General features: G+C 44.6%; 1 protein-coding gene across 1 annotated transcript in view; it reads left to right on the top strand.

Annotated features, from left to right (window-relative positions):
* Positions 1 to 25858, top strand: part of znf318 (zinc finger protein 318) — a 44785-nt gene that overhangs the window by 7110 nt on the left and 11817 nt on the right. Inside the window, exons 4-9 of the mRNA XM_057847619.1 lie at positions 9206 to 9572; positions 11085 to 11756; positions 19648 to 19742; positions 19893 to 19992; positions 20055 to 20362; positions 22402 to 22566. Of these exons, the coding sequence (XP_057703602.1) occupies positions 9206 to 9572; positions 11085 to 11756; positions 19648 to 19742; positions 19893 to 19992; positions 20055 to 20362; positions 22402 to 22566 (1707 nt within the window). The remainder of the gene's footprint in view (positions 1 to 9205; positions 9573 to 11084; positions 11757 to 19647; positions 19743 to 19892; positions 19993 to 20054; positions 20363 to 22401; positions 22567 to 25858) is intronic.

Raw genomic sequence — 25858 nt, 5'->3', positions numbered from 1 at the left:
ACAAAAACTTTTCACCTTTTTCCTTTTAAACCTTATTTATATATCAATGAATTGCCTATATGAATTGCCTTTACCTTATTACCTTATCATTGACAATCTCTCCCTTGAGTGCAATCACTGTATATACTGTATATATTTATGACCTTTTAACCTTATATAATTTTCTATACCATAAAATAAACCATAACATGAAATAAACCTTTCAATTAGCATTAAGAACAATACTAATAGCACTTATAGGCCCATTGTCAATGAAACATTATTATTTAGTAAGGCGACAGCACCCTCTGGTGTACAAAAAATGAAAGGAAAAAAAAAAAAACCTTACAAACTGCGTGAAGGCGCTTGAGGTGTTTATTCATGGCCGACGTGCAGCCAAGCTTGGCACTGAAGAGACAGGACAGAAGAGTGTACTCTCCTTTGTTTCTTTGAAATAAGTCAATGTTTTGGACACTCTGGTGCGCTTTTTTTGGCTTTGTGCCGCTTTCCCTGCTTGCAAACAGAGCATCCGACATTCTAACTTTCCACGCATATATTTTTTTAACCCTTCATTAACTGTCGACGGCATGTTGTGCTCGTCGACGGATTTACGTCATCGATGACGTCGACTACGTCGACTAGTCGGGACAGCTCTACTAAAATGTGCACATGCATGCAGCTTGGCTTAAACTTCAATAATTTTTCAACCTTGCAAAAAAACGTAACAAAATGGCTTCATGGCGCCCCCTTGAATTTTTCAAACAGGCTTTTCCTAATAGGTTTTTTCAACGTAGAGCGATGAAATTTGGAGAGTCGATATGTTGTGCAAAACTGCTCCCATAAGTCTTGCACCCATATTCCAAACCCAACGGGAAATCGGGTATTTTGGATTGAATGTAAAATTTATATTGCGTTACAGGGTGTATATCTGAGACAGTGGCACCTAAGGAGTAAGTCTGTTCCTCCTTCTCAAAACTGGTGAGACTGTTCATGAGACATATGAGATCTAAAGGTATGAAAATGGTGGGTTTTCATTAATGGGCCTGACCTGGGCGAGGAGCCAAAGTCGGCCTTTTTTGGCAGCGCGCCAAATTGAGTGAATGACTAATATTTGACTAAAAATACAACATAAACACACCGATCAAACCACACACAACACTCCGCCAGATATTGGAAGAACCTGACCAGAATCCGCCAGAACCTTGACCACCAAAAGGACAAAATCTATCCAGAAAACAAATGCAACTCAATGTATGAAATTCCATGCAAGTCATGCAATAAGTCATACATCGGGGAGACAGGGAGGAGCTAGCCTGGCTCTGCCAGACTATTCTCCCTGTATTTTTCAAACACTGAGAGAAATAGTCTGGAACCCCTCCCATTAACGGCCTTTTCGAGCAGATACAAAATCAATCGACAAATCAGATTCGTTTATTTGCGTCACGTGTTCTTCACAAGCAACGTCACTCTTGCGCGTCGACAGTCGTCCCTTCAGCAACACAGACGGTGAACGGCAGAGCCGAGAATATGTTCCAATCCACGGTAAAATCAGTTTTAAATGACCAAAAACACATCGACACGAGTCACTGACAACAATCTGTCTCGCGCTAGCCATGTCGAATAAACTCCGCTCTCTTCGTATGTTTACTTCCGCGCGCAAGTCCGTCATCCTGAAGTCGCCATTTTTCTAACGTCACGTCTGCCCGTCGCTGATTGGTCCACTCCGCTGTCTGTATGCTGTGGCTTGCTCCGCCCTGGAAATTGTTTCCGTGGGAAGGGTGGCCAGACTCAATAGCTGGAACAGCGTTGAGTCTGGTGTACCAGGCTAGGGAGGAGCTTCATTACAAGAAGGAATGTGAAAGGAGACAACAATGAGACAAACAAGGGCAATAAAAGAACAATCACAACAAGAACATCACAAATCAGCCATCACCGATCACTGCAAAAGGGAAAACCACATCACGGACCGGGAAAAGGCCAGAGTCATCTGCACCGAAGAAAACAAACACCAGCGCTGGATCAGGGAGGCCATTGAGATCCGCAAGCGGTGGCCCGAGGACCATCAACAGGGCCAAGGGGGCGTACATGCTCTCTACGACCTGGAACAGCATCTTGGAAGAGTGAATGGGCAGCAGAGGGCGTGACAGGCGAGTCACGCCTTCATCCATCAGCTGATAAAGACGCGTCACACCAACATCAGTGACCCTCTGACGAAGGCGGAAGTGTTCGCCGAAACATGTCAAGTAAATAAACCACCTACTATAGACCCTACCCACGTTACGTCACAACTCCGCTCTCCTGACTGGTGCCGCCCACTTGTCCGTCAACACATCGTGTTGACCTGTTACGGCTACGTACATTCCTCCTATTTACGGCGTGTTTTTCTGCTCGTTAACATTAATAATCAAAATGGTGAAGGCGTGTGTGGCGGTCGGTTGCAATAACAGAGAAGATAGACGGAGAGACTTGAAGTTCTACCGGATTCCGAGAGACACGGAGAGGAGAGAGCGAGATGGGCTGCTGCAATTCGACGAGAAAACTGCGCTCCAAACGATTACCACAGATTATGTAGTAGTCATTTTATATCTGGTAAGATGCATTTAATATATATTTAGAGGGTTTTGGGCTGACAACCACAATTAAGATCATTGCTAGGCTAATCGCCGACAACATACACGTATGTATGTAGTGAGAGTGCTATCGCTAAACCATATAAACATTAAAAGCCCTAGCTCCATTGACAAATGACATGAAATACATTAGACTTGACAGTGGATGTTAGCAAGAACAAAAGATTTTGAATTGAAAATTTTGTAACTCACCTTCCGAGCACAAGATTCCTGCCGAATTTTCGTGTACAAGGATCTGTTTCACCCAACCAGCAACGTAGCATTTATAAGCCTCCAAGCTCTTGAAGTTTTTCAAATTTTCGTGAGAATAGGCTGATTTTGTGTGGACAAGATAGTTGTAAATATCAGGGTCAGGCAGAGACGGCGAAGGCAGCCGGTCAAAAATCCTCGATTTAGGCATCAAATATGGATCTGGCGACTGTATAGAACGAAGCTTTTCCACATAACGCCTTTTAATGCAACACATCCAGTGAGTTTACGGCATCAGAAAGCACCGGGTCTTCCATGAAATGCATTTTAAATTCCTCGATCAATTGAAACCAATGCTAATACAGAGACAAAATGACGGACAAGTGGGCGGAACCATACAGCGAGCACGTGGTTTTGTGACGTCGGTGGGTAGGGTATATTGCCTGGGATAAAAGAAAAGTTTTGACGAATTTATAAGTGCAGGCAAAATGAACTCAATACAACGACTAATATCTGATCCAAGGTTCAGTCTTTTTCATATCTGGCATATATGAGCGGTATTCCAGCCTGAACACGATTGCATTGAAATATTACCCATTAAGCCTGGCGCCGCCTGCTGGGAAACGGAAACGTCCTTTTTTACTAAACAGGCTCCTCCTCCAAGGGAAAAAATCGATTGACCTCAAACCTGCATCAGGGGAGCCTTGAGACACGTGTTCAGGGGCTTATTGTAAAATATTGAGGTATCTTGATGCTTAGGGGTCAGGAACATGAAAATGAACGTCACCAATTTGTTTCGCCACAAATTTTGAACAGTCATAACTTGGCAGACTTACAACATATCTGCGCCAAACTATCCGTCCTTATTAAGAGTCGTACCCTGAAGGGTCCTGTAGGGGTCATTTGCATAAACCCTACAACGCAAACTAGTGGCAACTAGAGCAGGGCGGTAAACCGAAAATTTACCGTTACCGAAATTCTTCAAGATGAGCGACGTAATTTTGACCATGTCGGAAAATCCGTTAATTTAATAAAACAAGAAAATATAGTCTTTTCATCCCGCTTTGACTCCGTGTCATTCGGCTGTGTTCATTCCCCTTTAAGAAAGCAGACAGTGTGCTTACGTATGGAGTCACGTGGTTTTCAGGAAGCCAAACAAACAGAAGCCCGGTAGGCTAACGCTAGCGGCTAACGCTACGAGTAAACGGGATGGAGTCGGGCCTAAGTTAGCTTCGCCAAACTTTCACCAGACATTAAGTTAACTTTTGGCGGGTTCCAGACGGGCTTTCACCCACTGTCCTCCCCGGTTCTCACGATATCAGGAGAGGATGCTTTCAGTGCTTTCTTCTGGTAGCCAAGCCACAGGCTAACGCTAGCGGCCAACAGCGGCTACAAATGAACGTGATGGAGTCTGATCGCGGCTCTAACCTTGTCGAAACGGCTGAAGTTAATGAGTGGACTTGGCACGGACTTCATGTAGCAATCATTATGTCGCGTTATATGGCATCTCTGTGATTTCTCTGAAAGCTTTCATGATGGTAAAGCACTCAGCATAAAGTATAATCCAACAGTGAAGCCTATATGTAATAAGACCGTTTAATGGCCATAGCTATTTTCCCTGTATGTGTTTGCTTTATTCTGCCATCATAAAACCTTAAATGTTTCATTGGCATCAGAGCAATACAGCTTTAATCTGGTTGTGTCTGTGTGGGGGGTGCATGTATTAAAAAATGTTTCGGGAAAAAAAACAACCTGAAACCTTGACGTAAACACTTGTGTTGAATAATTATGTCACAGCAGCCATTACCAATAAGTTGTCTGAAGTGTACTGTTAAAGCTGCAAGTCATTTGTGTTAGAATGACATGTTTGCACAGTCGTCATATTGATTTTTATAATGTTGTACATTTATCAACTCATACAAGCTGTTATAAATGTCCACACTAGAATTCTTATTGTTTATAAGATTTTTTTTAATACATAATGTTTAGACTGCATGTGCAATTGTTAAATTGAAAGCTGGTAAATAAATTTAACGAGAAACTGTTAATTTGTATTCCATGCATTGGTTCAAATTTTCAAATTATATAACAGTCCGCTTGGGCGAATTTTTCGTGATTTATCGTTATCGAGGTAAATCTGCTCAATTTATCGTGATACGTACTTAAGGCCATATCGCCCAGCCCGAGTGGCAACAGAAAGTCACTCATTTTACTTATACATGTCCAGTTCTTTTCAGGTTGGTCATTGTAGTTACAAGACCTTTTGTAATGCTACATTTTAAGGCCCATGTCCATTAGCAGTGCAACGGTTTGCGGTTCAAACCCGAACCGTACGGTTCGCCCTGTACGGTTCAATACGCCTTTATGAACCGCGCCTTTTTGGTTTTGCAATTACAGTAATTTATTCCGAGCGCTTGTGGAATGAATTGGTCAAACTCTGTGTGTGACGTGAAGCGTAGCTGTGGAGAAATTCCCGCCCCGCGAGTAAATGTCCAATCGCTGTCAAGGACCTGTGTAATAGGAGCCGAGTAACGCCCTCTCTCGCTTGCGAGCGAGGTGAAAGTGAAACAAGAAAGAAAACAAAGTTATGGCGAGCGGAGGAGTCGACAGACCGATTTTTGATGAGGCACCGGCTTCTTTCAAATCTGCGGTGGGGCAACATTTCAGTTTCCCCGTGGACTACAATGCAGACGGAGAGAAAATATTGAAAGAAAAAAAAAACAATTTGCAAGCATTGCTTAGCGCTTGTTCCCTATGCTAACGGCAACACTTCTAGCATGACTTGGGCACCTCAGCCGGCATCACCCACAGACATCGCTTTCTCAGAGCAGGACAACCCCGAAGATGACACCAGTGAAAACACACGGGTCTATAGAAGAGGCGTTCCAAAAGCCTTACAATATCAGGTCAGAAAAACACAAGAAAATAACCCACGCAGTGGGGATGATGCATTGCAAAAGACATGCAACCATATTTCGTGGTTGAAGATGCGGGCTTAGTTAATTTAATTGCAACGCTTGACCCGCGTTATATTGTTCCCTCGCGGACATATTTCGCCCACAACATAATCCCCGACATTTATGAAATGGCACGCAAAGCCATCGAAGATGATTTCGCGAAAGCACATAGTTTCGCCCTGACCGCTGATAGTTGGACGTCCTGTGCTACAGAGTGCTACGACCTTTCTGTGACGGTCCACTATAATTCATACCTGTCAAGTTGTACGGTCTCAGCGTTATTTGTACAAGTGAGCACTGATTTTTAAATGTGTACGCCGTACGTTACGTTCAAAATCTGCACGTTTTTCGTGCATTGCGTTTGTTTTGGTTTTTTTTCATCAGTTTGGATTTGGTCAGGCGTTTGGTTTGTAGCAAACGCGATGCTAGGCGGCTCCAATATTTCCTGACTGTGGCCGACATCATACAATCTACGCCTAGATCTCTCATGCATATAGAACTATATGCGAAATGACACACAGTAGCGTTAGTAAACAGCCGCCATTTTAGAGCAGTAAACTTCTCAGAAAGGCTCTGTTGTAGTAAACCTTCCGAGCGAACCAAAGCAACTTTTTATCCAAATTACTCCTAAATCGGCAAATTCTTGACTTGATCTTTAAAGGATGAAACAGTTTTGAAATTTTCACATGTCGAAAGTAGACAGAAGGGAACTAAGGCAAAAACGGGAGCAATTTTATCAACATTAACGGTTGATTCACAACATTAAATGACCTCCAAACATAGCAAAGGTTACTATGTTTTTTTTCTTTATTTTTTTATTTTTTTTTAATGAAAAAAAAACATGAAAGGCATCACCAGTTACTTTGCCAAGTAACTTTTTTACTAATGTGTGTGTATTTCAGTAGTCAGTCACTACACTTGCCAAAAGCTAAGAGGCATTTTACGGGTGGAAAATGTTTAAATGTTAAAAAAAAAAAAAAAAAAAAAAAAAAAGCAAACCGAACCGAAACCGTGATCCCAAAACCGAGGTTCAAACCGAACCGTGGGCGAACTGAACCGTTGCACCCCTAATGTCCACATGTCTCTGTGACTGTTGCCGTAACCCTTCGTTTGCCATTAAAGGGAAGTAGATTTCTTCAGGGACTGAGGCAGTTTATAGAGCCACGAAATTTGGCACACTTGGTCGAATTGTCCCACTTTGAAGATTCATTTTGGTTTTGAATAAGGGCGTGGCTGCACAGCTCAGTAGCACCTCATTTTTTGGTAGGACCCTCTACAATCGGGATTTTTCACATAAGTGTGAATGTTTTTCTTATTAAAAAAAAACAAGGGGGCAAGTTTCAAGCACGTTACATTCTCACGAGATGATGAGAGGGGGACGATCTGCCACGACCCTGAGCTGTGTGCCGTCCAAGTTAGGGATGTCCCGATCCAGGTTTTTGCACTTCCGATCAGATACCAATATTGTTTTGCACTTCCGATCGGATACTGGCCGATACCGATGCGGGCCTATCAGAGCGTGTGTTAAAGTTTAAAGTTATTTAGCCTCCTTACTTAGTTGTCAGACTCATGTTGAAAAAGGTTTTAGTACTCTTGATAACAACTAGCCAGCTGAATTAGGTGAGTTTGAATAACACACAACGGTTGGTAACAAGAAACTGACCTGTTTATTCAGTGACAAACACAAAACATTATAAATAACAAACAGAAATGACATAGTCAGTCAGTAAAACGTGCAAATAATATTGTAAACTGTCTTAAAAAAGCAAAACACACCAACAACCTCAGTGGAAAATCCCACAAATCCCCCAAGCTATTGGATGCTTTTAATGTTTCGTGCGTTAGTTACAAAAATTGTATAAAAAGCCTCTCAGGTTTAAATAAACGACTATTTCAGTATCAAGTTAACATTTTAAAACAGTAAATAAAATACTCAAGTCCCCATTCTGTATCAGCAGCTTTAAACTATATTCAATTCATTTAATTTTGCGAATCAACTGTTAAAGTTGTTAAAATTGCTCCCGTTATTCCATAATTTCCCTTCTGTCTACTTTCGACATGTGAAAGTTTTAAAACTGTTTTGAAGACAGATTCAAGTCATGATTTTGCCGATTCAGGAGTATTTTAGATAAAAGGTTAATTAGGTTCGCTTGGAAGGTTCACAACAGCCTACTAGGGAAGTCTCCTGCTTTAAGATGGCGGCTGTTTACTAACGCATCTGGTTTTCAATACTTCAATGTTGCTAACGCAGTCGAGTCTGTCGTGTAGCGTCTAGTTCTATATACATATGATATCTATTATCTCCAGTAAAACGACGTTGACGTAGTTTGTATTGGCTGTCAGCAGCAGTCAGGTATTCTTGTGTTTTTTATCCAGCGGCATGAGTTGAGCTAAAGCCGTGAGTGGAGCATTGGCATTACCCGGGTCTATGAAAAGCATGTTTACTCTCGGGACACAATGCGGTCCGTTTCTCATTGCGTCCCGAAGACCGGGCTGTGTATTAGTTCCGCTTTACTAGACATATTTCAATAATCTGAATTTGGATGTTTGTGAATCGTTCTCGAGTCTTCCACGGCCGAATCGTTCAAGGATGTAATGACGGCTGGGCATGTTGTACCGTGGTTCTAAGTGTTGGATGGTGCGTCTTTACTCACGTGAGATAATGGCTCGTCATCCAGAATGAATTCTTCGGCAATGACTTGTTATTCCCTGGGCTTTGGGACTGTCGAGTGCCAGTTTGTCACGCATAGCAAAAGTTTCTGCCAGTGTTAGTTGCGTAGGACCTTTCTTTTTGTCTTCTGTTTTTTTAACATAGTTCTTATATTGTTTGTGGTGATATTTCGCTAAATGCTTGATTAGGTTGGTTGTATTAAATCTTCTTACAGCTTTACCACCACGCTTGACTTTATTGTGGCATATGTTGCACTCTGCCTCTTCGTCTTTGTCGTCCTTTAAGGTGAAATGATCCCACACAGCTGACATTTTTACCGATAAAGTCTCTCGGTAAATTGGCAGACGGTAATGTAATTGTAGTGTGTTGAAGGTGTGCCGTAAAATGCGGACCGGATTTTAGGGAAACTGAAGCAAAAACTGGAATGGATTCTGTAAAACGGTGTGCTGGAAAACCCGGACCGGAATTTAAAAAAAAACTGGATCGGAAGTCTGGATCGGAATTTTTCCGTGTTGGCCGATTCGATACCTATGCGCATTTTTTTGCCCATATCGGCGTCTGATCTGATCCAAATATTGGATCGGGACATCTCTAGTCCAAGTTGCATGGCGTCTGATTTGCGCCAAACAGTAAGGGCCCGTTCTGTCCTGATTGCAGGCCTATTTTACTTCAAATTACTTGACCTTTTGTCCGTAAAATGCGGTGATTGCGTTGAGTAGAGCCACACGGAGACAAATTTTTCTTTGCCTTTGAGCCTTCTTTGTGTTTGTGTCCTTCAGAGTCCGGACTCGGGCATGTCCAACGTGACGGAGGATCTGCTGCGGGCCGTGAAAGAGATGGAGCCGGCGGCCGTGGCGTCTGTCTTGAGCGCGCTGCGCTCCGACCCGCAGATGTCCCAGCGAGCGGACCTCGACGCTGAAATCAAAGAAATCCTCGACCTGCTGGAGCGGGGTCAGAAGGCCAAGAGTCTGGCGAATGACATTGACGATGAGGAGAAGTTCCTGTACGGGGACCCGGAAGAACCCTATGCCTGTGCCCAGCCGGCCCCGAACAACACCTTCGATCCCTACACCGAAGTGACGGAGGACCTCCTGTATGGCGATCTGGTCACCGGCCCCACGGCGACTTCGGCCCCTGAAGCCAGAGGTGGGTAGAGTATTTCGTGAAAGGAATACTCAAGTACTGAGTAACCGCTTAGAAAGTAAGAGTAGAGTTGAGGAGTAAGTGTCGCGTTTGTTCGTAGCACATCTACTTAAAGAGCATATGACACAAGAAAAAAAAGTCTTAAATGGCATTATTATGTGAATTAGAATCATATTTTGAGACGATTCGACTATATACAACAATTTAGCAAAGCGCAGATGACGAGAAATTAGTCTTTTAATCTGCCGGTTAGCCACGCCTACCATTATAGGGCTTTAGCGTCCCCAACAGGTGGATGACGTCAGCGGTAGACTGGGCTCATCGGTTTTACTATTCAGCCCATTGAGGGGGAATTGTTCAGAACGAGGAAAACGCGACGAAGAGAGCCGCAAAATGTTATTGTTTCTATCTCTTCACGTCAATATTTTTACAGGATATTCTTTTTATCCAAGTACTTTCCCCAATTGCTAAATAAATGGCATGGTCATGACAAATAACAATCTTGTGCTAAATGGAATATAAAATAATAAAAATCCATTTATTCAAGACGACATGGCAAAATTACTCCATAATGGTCAAAACAGTCGACTTCACCTTTACTGTCACACCTCCCGAACGATATTTTATGACACCTAAATCGGACAAATGTCATTTCCCTTCCCCGGCTTCGGAGAATGTAAACAGACCAGAAGGAGTGACAGCTAGCCGACATGCTAACCCGAACCGAGGGACGTTTCAAAGTCTTCGAAGTGGAAAATCACACATAACTAGCCTGGATTATTTGACATGACGACCCGGTTGTCGAGTTTCTTTGCGGATCGGCAAACCGCCCGGCGGAGAGCAATTTACGGTTCGTTCCCCGGAGGAGGGTGGCTGGAGTTGTTGTGGAGCTAACGTGCTAACAGCTAACTGCTAATGAGCATGAGGATAGCTTTTTACATGCCTATCAATGATCAAACGTAAGTAGTCCTTTATTTAAAGGAATGTTATAGTGTTTACTTTGTTATCACTGTATTCGTATTTGACATAATACAAAACAAGATGTTTACTCACTTCCTTGTAAGTCCAGTGGTCCCACAGTAAATATCCACGGTGAATGGGAACCTTTTGAAACTCCAAAAAGGCGCATACGCCTCTCCCGCATACAAAATGATTTTTCTGCAGCCGTTTGGCTGGCGTGATGCAAAAAATAAAAGTATTAATCCGCAAAATCAGCTGAATCCTTCGTCCTCATACACAACAGTACACTGTATAGTGAAGAGAACGTCTTCTACCGTACACGTCACAGCGCCCTCCTCCTCAATGAGAGACCGAAGCCGGAAGTCACTCATTTTCATGGCGCGGGATTCAAAAAACTAAATAAATATAGCGATCGCTTCCACACACATCCAAGCGGTCCATATCATTCAGTGGCATAAAATACCGCGTGTATTATGAAATAAAGATGCTTTTTCGTGTCACAGGCACTTTAAGTCAAAGTATAAAGTACAGCTTACTTCCTGCCTCTGCCCAAAGCTCCTGCCGACTGGACCCCTTCCGTCCCCGTCTCGGCGGCTAGCGAAGCCCCGCCAGAGGAGGCCGGCGAACAGCAGTCGCTGGACGACTACCATAAGCTCCAGAACCTTTTGAAGACCATCGGCTTGGACCTGGGCGTGACCGAGATCAACAAACTGGCCGCCAGGACCAAAGAACGCCTGCACGGGAACAAGCCCCCCAAGACGCCCAAGCGGCGCCAGCGCTACTCGTCGGAAAGCTCGGACGACGAGCGCGGGAGGCGGAGCCGAAGCGGCAGCAGCTCCGAGGACGAGAAACGTGTCGGGAAACGTGGCGACGAACGCAGCTGGAGCAAAGACAGCGGGCGCGGGAACGGAGCGCTACATGCCGAGGCGCCGCAACAGACGCCAGTGCCGGATGTCCCCCCGCCGGCCGCTGTCCCCCCGCCGGCCGCTGTTCCCCCGCCAGCGGCGGTCCCCACGCACATCCCACCCTCCTACCCCCCTCCGCACGTGCAAGGCATCATGGCACCACCTTACCCTCCGCCCGGATTCGGTCAGTACGGGAACTACATGCCGTACCCGCCCCCACAATGGCCGCCTATGTACCCGCCTCCCAGCATGACCGTGCCCCCGCCCGCTCCAACGTACGACCAACCTGGAAACCAGACGCTGCCTGAGCCTCAGGTTAAAGGTGAGTATAGATTAAAAGTGTAACGATAGGCAAAATTGATCCTGAATTCTCAGGTTCACTTCCTGTTGATTTCGGCTCAGTTCCTGTATTTTTTGGTCATTTCCTGTTCATTTTTGGGGCCTTTCCAGGTCACTTACTGTATATCAGTCACTTCCTGTACATTTTGGAACATTTCCTGTTGGATCTGGGCATTTCTGGGTCACTTCCTGTTGGTATCTGCTCACTTCCTGTACATTTTGGGTCATTTCCTGTTGATTTCGGGGAATTTCTAAGTCACTTTCTGTTCATCGGTCGCTTCCTGTTAGTTTCAGCTCACTTCCTTTACATTTTGGGTCATTGCATGTTGATTCTGGGGCATTTCTAGGTCACTTCCTGTTCGTCGGTCACTTCCTGTTGATTTTAGAGAATTTCCGGGTATCTCCCTTTTGATTTTTGGGTCACTTCCTGTTGATTTTGGGGCATTTCCGGGTCACTTTGTGTTCTTTGGTTGCTTCCTGTTAGTTTTGGCTCACTTCCTGTATATTTGGGGTCAGTTCCTCTTGAGTTGAGGGCATTTCTTGGTCACTTGAAGTTCATCTGTCAATTCCTTTTGATTTTGGGGCACTTACCGGGTAGAGGAGTTCCAAAAAATCGATTATTACATGCATCGCGATTCGACACGTAACGATTCGATTACGATTCATAAAGGTTCAAAAACTATGATTTTCCCTCATAACTTTATGACAGCTACTCGTAGCGGAACGAAATTCAAGATACTGCCGCCCGGACACCGTTAACGGAAGCACGCATAACGTTATGATGGATGCACCCAGTTACTGGGAGGGAAAATAAATTTGTGTATGAGACAGGCAGGCGCAAGTTATTTTTTAGGGGGAGAGGGGAAGAGAGAGAGAGAGAGAGTTGCTCCTAGTCTTTCAGATGTAGAGCAGTAGTTTTATGGCATTTTAATTGAAAAATGTTCTGAATGTGTTGCTAAGACCTGTGTGCGTCTATGAGAGGTGAGTACACGAACCCTCTTGTACTGTTTAGCCTTTATTGTTGTTGTTTTTTTTAGATGTTAATAGCGCAGAGCGCGAAGCTAATTAGCTAATTCGCTAACGTGTATTTCATATGCAGAATGTGTAAAACCATGAGTAAGTACAGCAGTAACACTACAAACATGTGAAACAGTAAAGAAATCTGTTGTTGCAAGTGTTGCCTGGGAGCCGACAGGCATGTGTGCGCGTGGGCGGTCGGGAGAGAAGAAATTGCGCGCGCTGTCATGAGTGTGTTTGTGGCGGTGTTGTTTTTTTTTTTTTATGTGCTCGGCAGTAAACGCCACAAGTTAAAAGGGATCAAGAGCAGTTGTGATTTCCACTTGTCACTCCAAGAGTTACACAAGGGAGGTAACTATGTGAAAACAAAGTATTAGTCCTCCTAAAAAAATTTGCATATTGTGATAAAAGTTCATTATTTTCTGTGATGTACTGATAAATATTAGACTTTCATATAATTTAGATTGATTGCACACAACTGAAGTAGTTCAAGCCTTTTATTGTTTTAATATTGATGATTTTGGCAAAAAAGTCAAGAAAAACCAAAACTCCTTATCTAAAAAAAAATTTCATATTTCATCCGACCAATACAAAAAAAAGTGTTTTTAATTACAAAAAAAGTCAACCTTCAATTAATTATATCAGCTATGCACTCAATACTTGGTCGGGAATGCTTTTGCGGAAATGACTGCTTCAATGCGGCGTGGCATGGAGTCAATCAGCCTGTGGTACTGCTGAGGTGTTATGGATGCTTCGATAGCGGCCTTATGCTCATCCACAGTGTTGGGTCTGGTGTCTCTCAACTTCCTCTTCACAATATCCCATAGATTCTCTATGGGGTCCTGGTCAGGAGAGTTGGCAGGCCAATTGAGCACAGTAATGCCATGGTCAGTGAACCATTTACCAGTGGTTTTGGCACTGTGAGCAGGTGCTAGGTCGTGCTGAAAAATGAAATCTTCATCTCCATAGATGAAGATGGAAGCATGGAGGGCTCCAAAATCTTCTGATAGCTAGCTGCATTGACCTTGCCCTTGATAAAACACAGTTGACCAACACCAGCAACTGACATGGCATCCAGACCATCACTGACTGTGGGTACTTGAAACTGGACTTCAGGCATTTTGGCATTTCCTTCTCCCCAGTCTTCCTCCAAACTCTGGCACCTTGATTTCCGAATGACATGCAAAATTTGCTTTCATCTGAAAAGAGTAGGGTTGTTCCGATCATGTTTTTTTGCTCCCGATCCGATCCGGATCGTTTTAGTTTATCTGCCGATCTCGATATTTCCCAATCCGATTGCTTTTTTTTTTTTTTTTTTTTTTGCTCCTGATTTAATTCCAATCATTCCCGATCATATACATTTTGGCAATGCATTAAGAAAAAAAATGACTAAAACTCGGACGAATATATACATTCAACATACAGTACATAAGTACTGTATTTGTTTATTATGACAATAAATCCTCAAGATGGCATTTACATTATTAACATTCTTTCTGTGAGATTGATCCACGGATAGAAAGATTTGTAATTCATAAAGGATAAATGTGACTTTGTATATTGTGACTAAATATTGCCATCTAGTGTATTTGTTGAGCTTTCAGTTTCATGATACTGTAGCCATTTAACTGTTCTGCCCAAATGCATGATGGGAAGTGCAACCATGACCGTGCGTAGTGGCACCAATTGATATATCTTCTCTACGTTGGGAAATAACATAGGGTGTTAAGAAAAAGATCAACTACTACCTTTCTTCCCCACATTGCGTCCCACGATATTTCTAATCGTAGGGAGAGGGATTGTAAGGCTTTAGCCAATTAAAAAAAGGCTCCAAAGGCTGCCAAAATTCACTTTACTCATATTAAGCTGCCTTTTAGCTCTGTAAAATGGCGCCATTACAGATTGAACGCGACAGTGCGTGAGTGGGTCGTGCAGCGCATGCGTTAATTGCATTAAATACTTTAATGTGATTAATTATTTTTTTTAATTAATTACCGCCGTTTACGCGATAAATTTGATAGCCCTACTTTTAGCCAAAACTAAAGACTGTATGAATGTAAGACATTTTGTCTGTAATGTTAAGTACAATTAGAAAACAGTTTAATAAAATTTTTTTTTTAAATTAATAGAAGGCTGGTCCAATATTTTTTTGCCGATTCCAATACTTTGAAAATGACGTGATCGGACCCGATCGGTCGGGACATCTTTAGAAAAAAGTACTTTGGACCACTGAGCAACAGTCCAGTGCTGCTTCTCTGTAGCCCAGGTCAGGCGCCTTTGCGGCTGTTTCAGGTTCAAAAGTGGATTGACCTGGGGAATGCGGTACCTCCAGCCCATTTCCAGCTCGCACCTGTGCACGGTGGCTCTGGATGTTTCGACTCCAGACTCGGTCCACTGTTTCTGCAGGTCGGCCCTTCTCTACAATCTTTCTCAGGGTGCGGTCACCTGTTCTGGTTGTGCAGAGTTTCCTGCCAGACTTTTTCCTTCCCACAGACTTCCCACTGAGGTGCCTTGATACAGCACTCTGGGAACAGCCTATTCGCTCAGAAATTTCTTTCTGTGTCTTAGCCTCTTGCTTGATGGTGTCAATGATGGCCTTCTGGTCAGCAGTCAGGTCGGCAGTTTTGCCCATGATTGCGATTTTGAGTAATATACCAGGCAGGGAGTTTTTTAAAGCCTCAGGAATATTTCGCAGGGGTTTTGAGGTAATTTGTTGATTCAGATGATTAGGTTAGTAACTTCTTTAGAGTATTTTTTCATGATATGCTAATTTTTTGAGAATAGGATTTTTGTTTTTTTCTTGACTTTTTTGCCAAAATCATCAATATTAGAGGTGTGCAAAATTTCCGATTCTTAGATTATTCGCGATTCGGCCATGGAAGATTCGAAAACGATTCACAAACATCCAAATTCCGATTATTGAAATATGCCAAGTAAAGCGGAAGTACAACACACTCAGCGCGCCGCGCGGTCTTTGGGGCGCAACGAGGAAGAATGCAGCGAGACTAGCTAAACATCATGCTTCTCATTACCCGGCCCCTCGGGTCATGCCAATGCTCAACTCACGGTAGAGCCTAGTTCGGGCCTAAAAAATCCAGCCCGACCCGACACGGCCCGCTGGTATTGAGGCCCGACCCGGCCCGAGCTCGATCACTTAACTAGATTTGCATGCCCGAGCCCGAAAAACCCGATTTTTTTTTTTTTTTTTTTTTTTTTTTGAGTGACGCGGAAAAAACGCAGCAGCAGCAATTTATTTTCATTTCTTCGAGTTGGCAGAAAAAAACGCAAGTTTTCTTAATGTTTAAATAATCTACATATTTTTTTGAGAATTATCAAAGCATTCACACAACGAAATAACGCTGGGAAAGTTTGTTAAACATATTTCTGAGTGTGTGGGATATTGTCCTCACATGGACGCGCCTCTCTGACAAGGAAATGAAAATGAGGGCGGTGCCTCGGCCGTGCGCAAACGATGCAGCGGGAGGACAAGAAGAAGGCACAAGCAAAAGCGCAATACAGAGAGCCTGTTCTCCATTAAAAAAATTTTTTTTTTTTTTTTATAATTTATAAGTCCGGCATGGCGGCCCGACCCGACCTGACCCGAGCGTGAATGCTTAAAATGTGGGCCCGATTCGGGTCGGGTTCGGGCACAAAATCTAACCTCTAACTCACGGCTCTAGCTCAACTCATGCCACGAGATAAAAAAAAACCAACAACATACCTGACTGCTGCCGAAAAGCTGCTATAAAGTACGTCATCCACATAATGGTAGATATCATTTATACAGGACTAGATGCACCATTGATTCGGTAGCGTGAGCAGCACATCTACAAAAAGCTAGATGCGGGCGTTAGTAAACGGCCGCCATCTTAAAGCAGTACACTTCCCTGCAAGGCTGTTGTAGCGAACCTTCCAAGCACACCTAATTAACTTTTTATCTAAAATACTCCTAAATCGGTAAAATATTGACTTGAATCTATCTTTAAAATAGTTTTAAAACTTTCACATGTCGAAAGTAGATAAAAGGGAAATTATGGAATAACAGGAGCAATTTTAACAACTTGAACAGCAACATTAAATTAACCCTTTAACACCGAACGTGTCGGCAGCAACGCGTTTACCCATGTCGTCTTTGAAGCTTCGTCACGCTGTAATTACGTCACCCACGTGCCGCTGGTTGGTCTCATTTGAAAGTACGGAAGTTGATGTCCACACCAGTTTTTATTTGAAGTCAATCGACCAAGAAAAACGGGAGATATTGTCATTTGAGTTTTATAGTTTTATTGCACTCATAAATATGCGTTAAAACGCTGCATGGACCATGTATCTACGGTATCTCCATACTTCCATCATTTCTTGTCCTTTTTCAAAACTGAAAGAAGCGCAAAAGACTACATATCCCAACAGTCGTTGTGATGTCAAGAAGGACGAACCGAATGTGGACATTTGTTGAAAAAATAATTAAATGCATTTCCGAGCGAGGCGCCAACTAAGGAAAAGGAGGCATGCTGAAGCAAACAACGGCCAGTTTGAGCGAGCGACTTTGAAACGTGCAGAATGAATCCAAAACTAAATTTAGCGCAAGCTAATGCATTATTTCATTAACCCAAGGAAGAAGATGAGCCGTATTTGCCGTTGTTTTCCTGGGATGAGTCGGCGTTTCTACGCGTAGAAGTGACAGGCTGACAGCAGCGCACAAACGGGACGGAGTAGGCTGTGTGACGTTGTGTGTGACGCAGCTCCGTGACCTGTTCACGCAGAAGCTTTATTGAGTTCGCAAAAAAAAAAAAAAAAAAAAAAAAAAAAAAAAAAAACTTTATTGGGTCGTATGCCAGAAAAATTTGAATTGAACTGAACTACTTGTCAATATTTTTTTAAATACTTTTTTTCAATGTTATATACATTTTTCTTCAAGGAAATTTTTATAAAGATGAGTGTTCAAGAAGCTTGGTTGCATGTACGTAAATACTTTAGATAAGGTGATGGGTATAATACCTAACTTCACAAAGAGATATCCTCCAAACCCTTTTTGTGTTAGATGATATATATATGTATTTTTTTTCTCACTATTTTGCACTGTATATAACCCGTTTTGACCATAGTATGTGTAAAGGCCAAAAACGCCTATGACCATACTGGCTGTTTGTGTTGAATTGTCAGACATAAAACTATTCAATCTTATTTTTTTCTATTGAATGTTTATCCTAACAAGTAGAGTAAATATTATCAAGCTTCAAAACGTTTGGTCGAGCATGTTTGGTTGTCAATGGGACATCAACATTACAAATTTTGAAAAAATATTTTGCGTTTTTTTTTTTTTTTTTTTTTTTTTGTCTTTTTGGGTCCAAAATGTGGATTATAATTGGTCAGTGAAGAAAACAACAGTTTGGACATGAAGTTCAAGGTGACCTTAAAAAAGGGACCCAACTTGGCCATTGTGAACAATTTTTTTCTTTGAAATATAAAGGCAACATCAAATGCATGCAAATTCGGCCAAAATAGGCTTAGGTGTTAAAGGGTTAATAGAATGTAGTTTAAAGCTGCTGTTACAGAATGGGGACTGGAGTTTTTTATTTACTGTTATTTTTGTATATTTGTTTACTGCTATATGTTAACTTGATACTGAAATAGTAGTTTGGTTTAGCCTGAGAGGATTTTTGAACAATTTTGGAACTAATGTACAAAACATTTAATTTAAAAAAAAAAAAAAGGAGGGGGGGTGCATCAATAATTGTTTTATAATCGAATCGGAGCCTCTGAATCGTAATCGAATCGTTAGGTGCCCAAAGATTCCCAGCTCTAATCAATATTAGCCAAAATCATCAATATTAGAACAATAAAAGGTTTGAACTTCTTCAGTTGTGTGTAATGAATGTAAAAAATAAATGAAAGTTTAATGTTTATCAGTACATTACAGAAAATAATGAACTTAACCATAAAATGCAAATTGTTTGAGAAGGAATAGTATATTGGTTAAAAGAAGTCTTATTTCTAAGACACTTTGTTTGTGTCCAGAAAATGTGAAATTCATTCCACCAGTGTAAATTTTATTGTATTGTTCAGAGAAATAAGTACTCCCGTTAAAATGGTTAATGTTTTTGCACTTTCTTGTCAAAAATAAATAGATAAAAAAAGCAGCTTAAGGGCACCTTTTTGTTGTATTGGCACGTTTCAATCGTTCCTGTTGAATCATAAGGGTATTTTGAATAAATAATGGACATAAATTTATTTGGCTACTTTATTAATCAGTAATGTATGATGCATTGATAATCGTGGTAATCACGATAACCGCAATTATCGTCAATACCGTGATCATCGTTCAGAAATCGAATCGTAGCACCCTGAATCGTAATCGAATTCAATGGTGGGGTGTCGAAGATGGCACACCCCTACTTCCGGGTGTTCATCGGTCACTTCCTGTGGATTTCAGCTCACTTCCTGTACATTTTGGGTTATTCCATGTTGATTTTGGGGCATTTATGGGTCACTTCCTCTTCGTCGGTCACTCCCTGTTGATTTTAGGGCATTTCCGGGTTACTTCCTGTTGATTTTGGGGCATTTTCAGGTCACTTCCTTTTGATTTTGGTTTACTAAAAAGGAACTGACTCAAGAATGTCCCCAAACGAATAGGAAGTGACTTAAAATCAACAGGAAGCAACTTATATATGCCCTCAAATGAACAGGATGTGAACTGTAATTGACCACAAAAGACTGGCTGTGAATGCCCCAGTTTCAGTGTCATGATTTTTCTCAGACTGAAAAATCGATGAATTTTCCAGCTGGCGTCTTGTGAATGAATATTTCGGGGCGGGCCTTTTCTGGGGCATGGTGAAGCTGGTTGTTGTTTTGTCGCTCAGGTACCGTAAAGTCTTCGTGGGGCGGCGGGACAACAGGATCTCAAGTGTCAAGTCGGGTTTCGGAGCAGGAGAACAACGAGAGCCAGAAGCGGAAGGTCAGGGGTCGGCGACTTTAAACCTTTTCAAAAACAACAAAAATGACTCCATAAAAACATTTTTGGTCGTGTAGGCCGCAACAATATATGCAATACAAGTCCAGGGCTATGTGTCGCCCTTCTTTCATATTCTGGTGACGTTGCGTTCAGGTCCTGGAGGAGCGCGAGAACCTGAAGCAGGAACGAGAGCAACGCATGAAGAAGAAGGAGTACCTCATCAAGGAACTGGAGCGGCTCCGGAAGCAGCAAGGTAGCGACCGCCGTCTCTGCTGCGAGGGGGAGGCGGACTAAGTGTCTCTACCTTGCTTTCAGGCGAGCTGCTCAGGAAGAAACGGCGTGAGAAGGACGGTCACAAAGACCCCCTCCTGCAGGAGATCAGCCGGCTGCAGGAGGACGTGATGAGCCAGATCTCGGCCCTGCGCAGGGAGCACGAGGCGGCTGAGGAGAAACGCAATGAGATCGAGGCGGTGGCGCTCATCCTAGGTCTGGAACCCTCGGACCGCCACCGTGCCCCCAATCAGCAAGAAAAAAACACCAACGCTAAGCCGAGCAAAGTCAAGTCCCGCCCCGAGCGTAGTCCCGAGCGCCAACAGGACCGCGGCGCCAGCATTGCGCCAAAGGTACAAACCAGCTACGCGGCTTCATATGGTGGCTAATAGCATACCGTACGTCACCTTTGCTCATTAATATTCATGAAGGTAGCAATTCTTGCTAGTGGGGTCAAACTTGCCCGTGTCACTCATGCTAGACGCTTGCAAATAGTGTAGGAACGAGATGTTTGTCTACTGAGCTAAACCTAGTAAATCCGTCCTAAAATGGTGGTTCAGGCATATGATTAAGACGCCTCCCTGGTGAGGCTTTTAGGGCACGTCCCACCGGGATGATGCCATGGGTGACTATTTTTCCCAGCTGGCCTGGGAATGCTTCCAAGAAGAGCTAGATGAAGTCGCTGGGGACTGGGCTGATACCGCAGTCCAGACCCATCACACGCTGGAGAGACTATTTCTCCCGGCTGGCTTGGGAACACTGTGGGATTCTCCGAGAAGAACGAGATGAAATGGCTGGGGACTGGGATGATGCCGCGGGGCCGACCCAGGACAGGCTGGAGCGACTATTCTAACCCTGTGGGAGTCATAAATGGTATGGTCTTGTGCTAAATGGAATATAAAATATTAAAAATGCATTCATTTAGTAAGACATAACAAAATTACTCCAAAACTATCAACTTCTTGCACCTCCCGAACGATATTTTATGCCACCGGAGTTAGTCCGGCTTTTGTCATTTCCCTGCCCCGGCTTCAGAGAGCGTAAACAAACCAGGATGCGTGACAGCTAGCCGACATGCTAACTGGAACGGAGCTGCGTTTCAAAGTCTTATTCTCGCCTTTCGAGGTGAAAAATCACACAAAACTACCCCGGATCATCTCACACGGCGGCGGGATTGTCGATTGTCTTGACTGATCGGCAACTTCCCCGGCGGCGAGCGAGTTACAGTTCGTCGTTCCCCTGCTGTGGGCAGGAGAGCTCGTTTGCCGGGGAAGCAGCTGGTGAATGACCGCCGGACAAGCTGGCCGATGTCAGAGGAGCGGGTAGCTACCCGGGCCCAACCCAAGGATAGTGGTCTATTGCCAGGCACACAGAGGGCAGAGGGGGCTGGAAGTCGGGACGATATGGAGAACCGCACATGCGTAGGCCGAGTATAGCACCCTCCCGGCGGGCATGCAAAGAGGACCGAGTGGGGTGTGCGACAAATCGTCGGCCGAGTGGCATTCTCGGTGGACAAGGAGCATTGTCAGCCACAAAATGCAAGCCCACTCCGCATTAAAACGTGTGCCATGATCCCAGTATTTGACATAATATAAAATATAGTGCAAATAAGGTAGGAATGAGGTTTAGCTCAGGAGACATCTGTCTGGAAATGGTGGTTCGGGCATCTGATTAGGACGCCTCCCTGGTAAAGTGTTCCGGGCATTTCCCACTGTGATGATGCCATGGGAGACTATTTATCCCGGCTGGCCTGGGAATGCTTCGGGAGCCTCCAAGAAGAGCTAGATGAAGCTGCTGGGGACCAGAATGATGCCGCGGTTCTGACCCAAGACACGCTGGAGAGACTATTTCTCCCGACCGGCCTGGGAACGATTTGGGATGCTCCAAGAAGAGCTAGATGAAGTGGCTGGGGACTGGCATGATGCCACGGGGCCGACCCAGGACACGCTGGAGAGACATTTCTCCCGGCTGGCCTGGGAACGCCGTGGGATTCTTCAAGAAGAGCTAGATGAAGTGGCTGGGGAGAAAGAAGTTTGGGCTTCTCTGCTGACCTCGGATAAGCAGGACAATAAAGATATCTGGCACTTGGAATCGGCTCAGGAAATTATTGCCTAAGCTGTACTGCGACATTGACTTCCCCTGACAATTTTTGATGTTTAGTTATGAATAAATGTATGGTTATTTCTAAATTTGGTTGTTTATTCAAACAAAAATTCAATTGTTTAAACCTTTTCTAAGAACTACATCTCCCATGATGCTCATCGGTGAAATGGCAAGGATCCCACTACAATGTGTATTCTACGATTGATGTTTTTCTAGTGATAATATGGAAACATAGATTGAGATGTTTTATTTTGAATGGTAAGTTCAACTCTCCATTTTTCTTTCCTAGCAAAAGCCGGCAGAAGTGGCCGCGCCTCCCGCCGTTCCCCTGACTCCGCCTCCCGAGCCATTCGAATACTACGACGCGGGAAACCATTGGTGCCGGGACTGTAACGTCACCTCGGGGTCCATGTTTGATTTTTTTACTCACTTGCACAGCAAAAGCCACAGGAAGGTTTGTAACCATTTGCTTTTTCATTTTTTCAATCGCGTTAGAAAAATAGGACTACAAGAATAAAGGCGATATATTACGAGACATGACCTATTGATTTTGGCTAACTTCCTGTATATTTTGCGTCACTTCCTGTTGATTTCATGTTGATTCTGGGGCATTTCTGGGTCACAGAAGAAAAGGAGTGAGACGGAAGAAACACAAACAACAACAAGAAATACACTAACTGTGGATCTGTTGGTGCTATTGTCAGCTAGATGTATATCCGGTTGACACCATGTGGGGGGCCTGTTAACCAGGAAAAGAGAGGGGGAAGGGGAGTCTAGAAGATAAGTGATTGGGAGGGGTGTGGTGTACACACATTTGCCCTGTGTTCTAGAACCCAGTAATCATGTGAATCCCTTGTGAGTGTGAGTCTGTGGGCAACCCGCCCTACGCCGCCCCATCGCCCATCCCGGCACAGAGGTCCTCCACCCGAGCGCCCAATCCCATCCAGCCACGCGTGAATCCCATCAAACATGCGACAGCCACGCAGACAAGTGGAAATGCTGCACAGGCACCACTCCAGGGCCACGCCCCCCCAGCCAATCCGGGGGGCGGGGAGGGGAAGGGGGACGAGCCAAAGGTGCCACCCGCGCCCCCATCAACCTGCCTTCAGGGATGGGAAGAGGGGAGGTGCCACCAACCCCCACGGCCGCCCCCACCCCATCTGCTCACCCGGCCCACGAGTCACACCTGCCCCCACCCCGTTCGGTCACCCGGCCCATGAGTCACACCCGCCGCCCTCCAACTGGCACTCCACATCACGGGACCCCCAACGGCCCACCAAGCCCAGGGCAGCGTAGGGCCCCATGCCGGAGCAGGCAACATCCAGCCGAAACACCGGCATCCAGCCAGCAACCCGTGCCGGAGCGCAGGGCGGATGCCGGACACCCAGGTAGGTACCCAGGCGGGGTAACGCGAGATCGAGACACCCCCACCCCCCACTCCTGCGACTGGCAGTCCAGGCAGAGGGGAGGCCATGCCAAGGGAGGCCACGCAATAAAGAAAAAAGTGGGGGACCCACCTACCACCCTATGTGGGGTTGGTGGTGCATCCCCTCTTGCCATCCCTGAAGGCCAGTTGTTGGGTGCGCGGGCGGCCCGGGGGATCACCCTGGATCCTGGGGGGGTGATGACTCCTTTGCTGGGCTTCGGGAGGAGGGATAGGCTGCGCTGCCCCCCCCCCCCCACTGGCACTCCACATTACGGGACCCCCAACGACCCACCAAGCCCAGGGCAGCGTAGGGCCCCACGCTGGCGCAGGCAACATCCAGCCAAAACACTGGCATCCAGCCAGCAACCCGCGCCGGAGCGCAGGGCGGATACCCAGGCAGGCACCCAGGCGGGGCAATGCGAGATCGAGCCCTGACTGCGCTGCCCCCCCTCCCCGTCCTCTCTCCCTGGGCTGGCTGGGTGGGGGCTGTGGCCCTGGGTTGGCAGCCGTGTGTCTCTCGCGTGCTTGGTGGGGCTCGCGTGCGGCTGGATGTGATTGAGCGCGCTCGGGTGGGGGCATCCCGGTGTCGGGATTGGCGATGGGGCGGTGTAGGGTTGGTCGCCAACGGGTTTACACTCACAAGGGATTGACACGATTACTGGGTTCTAGATTACAGAGCTGATTTGTGTACACTTTCCCCATTTCAATCACTTAGCTCATAGACTCCCCCACCCCCGTCCCCTTCTTTTCCTGGTCAACAGGCCCCCACATATCAACTGGAAATACATCTAGCTGACGATAGCACCAACATCTTAATAGTTAGTGCAGACGGTCAATGTATTTCTTGTTGTTGTGTTTCTTTCTTCTATTGTGATTCTTTTCTTCTGTTCCCCCATAACCCCTTCCTGTTCGCTGCTTTGTCATAATAAATGAGGTATGTTGAATGATCACAATGGGAGTATGTCATACTCTCAATGTGAAATATTAAAACTCTTCAGACCAACCGGACGCTTTAGACTTCCATTCTCCGTGTCAAACAGCTGAACAGGACAGAAAAAAAAAAAAAATCAAGGGTGCCGGGACTGTTTGACCCTGTTCGGACTCTCCCCGGAGGCATGAATGAGAATGGATGTGCCAGGGTGGAAGATATTTTGATGATTTATTTTCGGTCACTTCCTTTTCCTTTTGGGGCGTTACAGGTCACTTCCTGTTCATTGGTCACTTCCTGCTGGTTTTGGGGGCATTTCCAAGTCTTTTCATGTTGATTTCGACTCACTTCTTGTAAATTTTGGGTCATTTCCTGCTGATTCTGGGGCATTTCTGGGTCACTTCCTGTTCGTCGGTCACATCCTGTTGATTTCTGAGTCACTACTTATTGATTTTGGCTAACTTCCTATACATTTTGGGTCATTTCCTGTCGACTCGGTGGCATTTCCGGTTTACTTCCCACTCATTGGTCACTTCCCGTTGATTTGAGGGCATTTCCGGGTAACTTCCTGATTGATTTGGGTCACTTTTTGTTGATTTTGGGGCATTGACATGTCACGTCATGTCGATTTCGGGTCGCTTTTTGTTGATTTCTGGGTGTTTGAGTCACTACGTATTGAATTTGGCTACCTTCCTGTACATTTTGGGTTATTTCCTGTTGATTTTGGGGGCATTTCAGGGTCACTGTCTGTTCATATTGGGTCACTTCCTGTTGATAAGAGGGGATTCTGGGGTCACGTCCTGTTGATTTTGGGGTCACTTTGTGTTGATTTTGGGCCATTTCGGGTTCAATTTCTATTCATATTAGGTGACTTCCTATTGATTTGGGGGCATTTTCCGGCTCACTTCCCGTTCATCGGTCACTTCCTATTGATTTTAGAGGATTTTCCCGGTAACTTCCTCTTAATTTCGGTTCACTTCCTGTACATTTTGTATAATTTCCTGTTGGTTCTGATGCATTTCCGGGTCACTTTCTGTTCATCGGTCACTTCCTATATTTTTCAGCTCACTTCCTGTATGCTTTTGGGTCATTTCCTTTTGATTCTGGGGCATTTTGGGTCACTTCTCGTTCGTCGGTCACTCCCTGTTGATTTCTGGGTATTTATGAGTCACTACGTATTGATTTTGGCTAACTTTCTGTACATTATGGGTCATTTACAGGTCACTTCCTGTTTATTTTTGGGTTACCGGAAAGGAAGAGACGCTGGAATGTCCCCAAATGAATAGGAAGTGACTCCTAATCAACAGGAAATGCCATAAAGACTAAGACTAAGACTGACTTTCTTGCGAGTTCCATTAGCTCCTAGTCAGAATTTCATTTTTCCGTCTTTAC

This window comes from Corythoichthys intestinalis, chromosome 10 (assembly GCF_030265065.1).
Source record: "Corythoichthys intestinalis isolate RoL2023-P3 chromosome 10, ASM3026506v1, whole genome shotgun sequence".
Classification (NCBI taxonomy): domain Eukaryota; kingdom Metazoa; phylum Chordata; class Actinopteri; order Syngnathiformes; family Syngnathidae; genus Corythoichthys; species Corythoichthys intestinalis.
The sequence above is the reverse complement of the archived record's forward strand: the minus strand, read 5'-3'. Positions and strand labels throughout refer to the sequence as shown.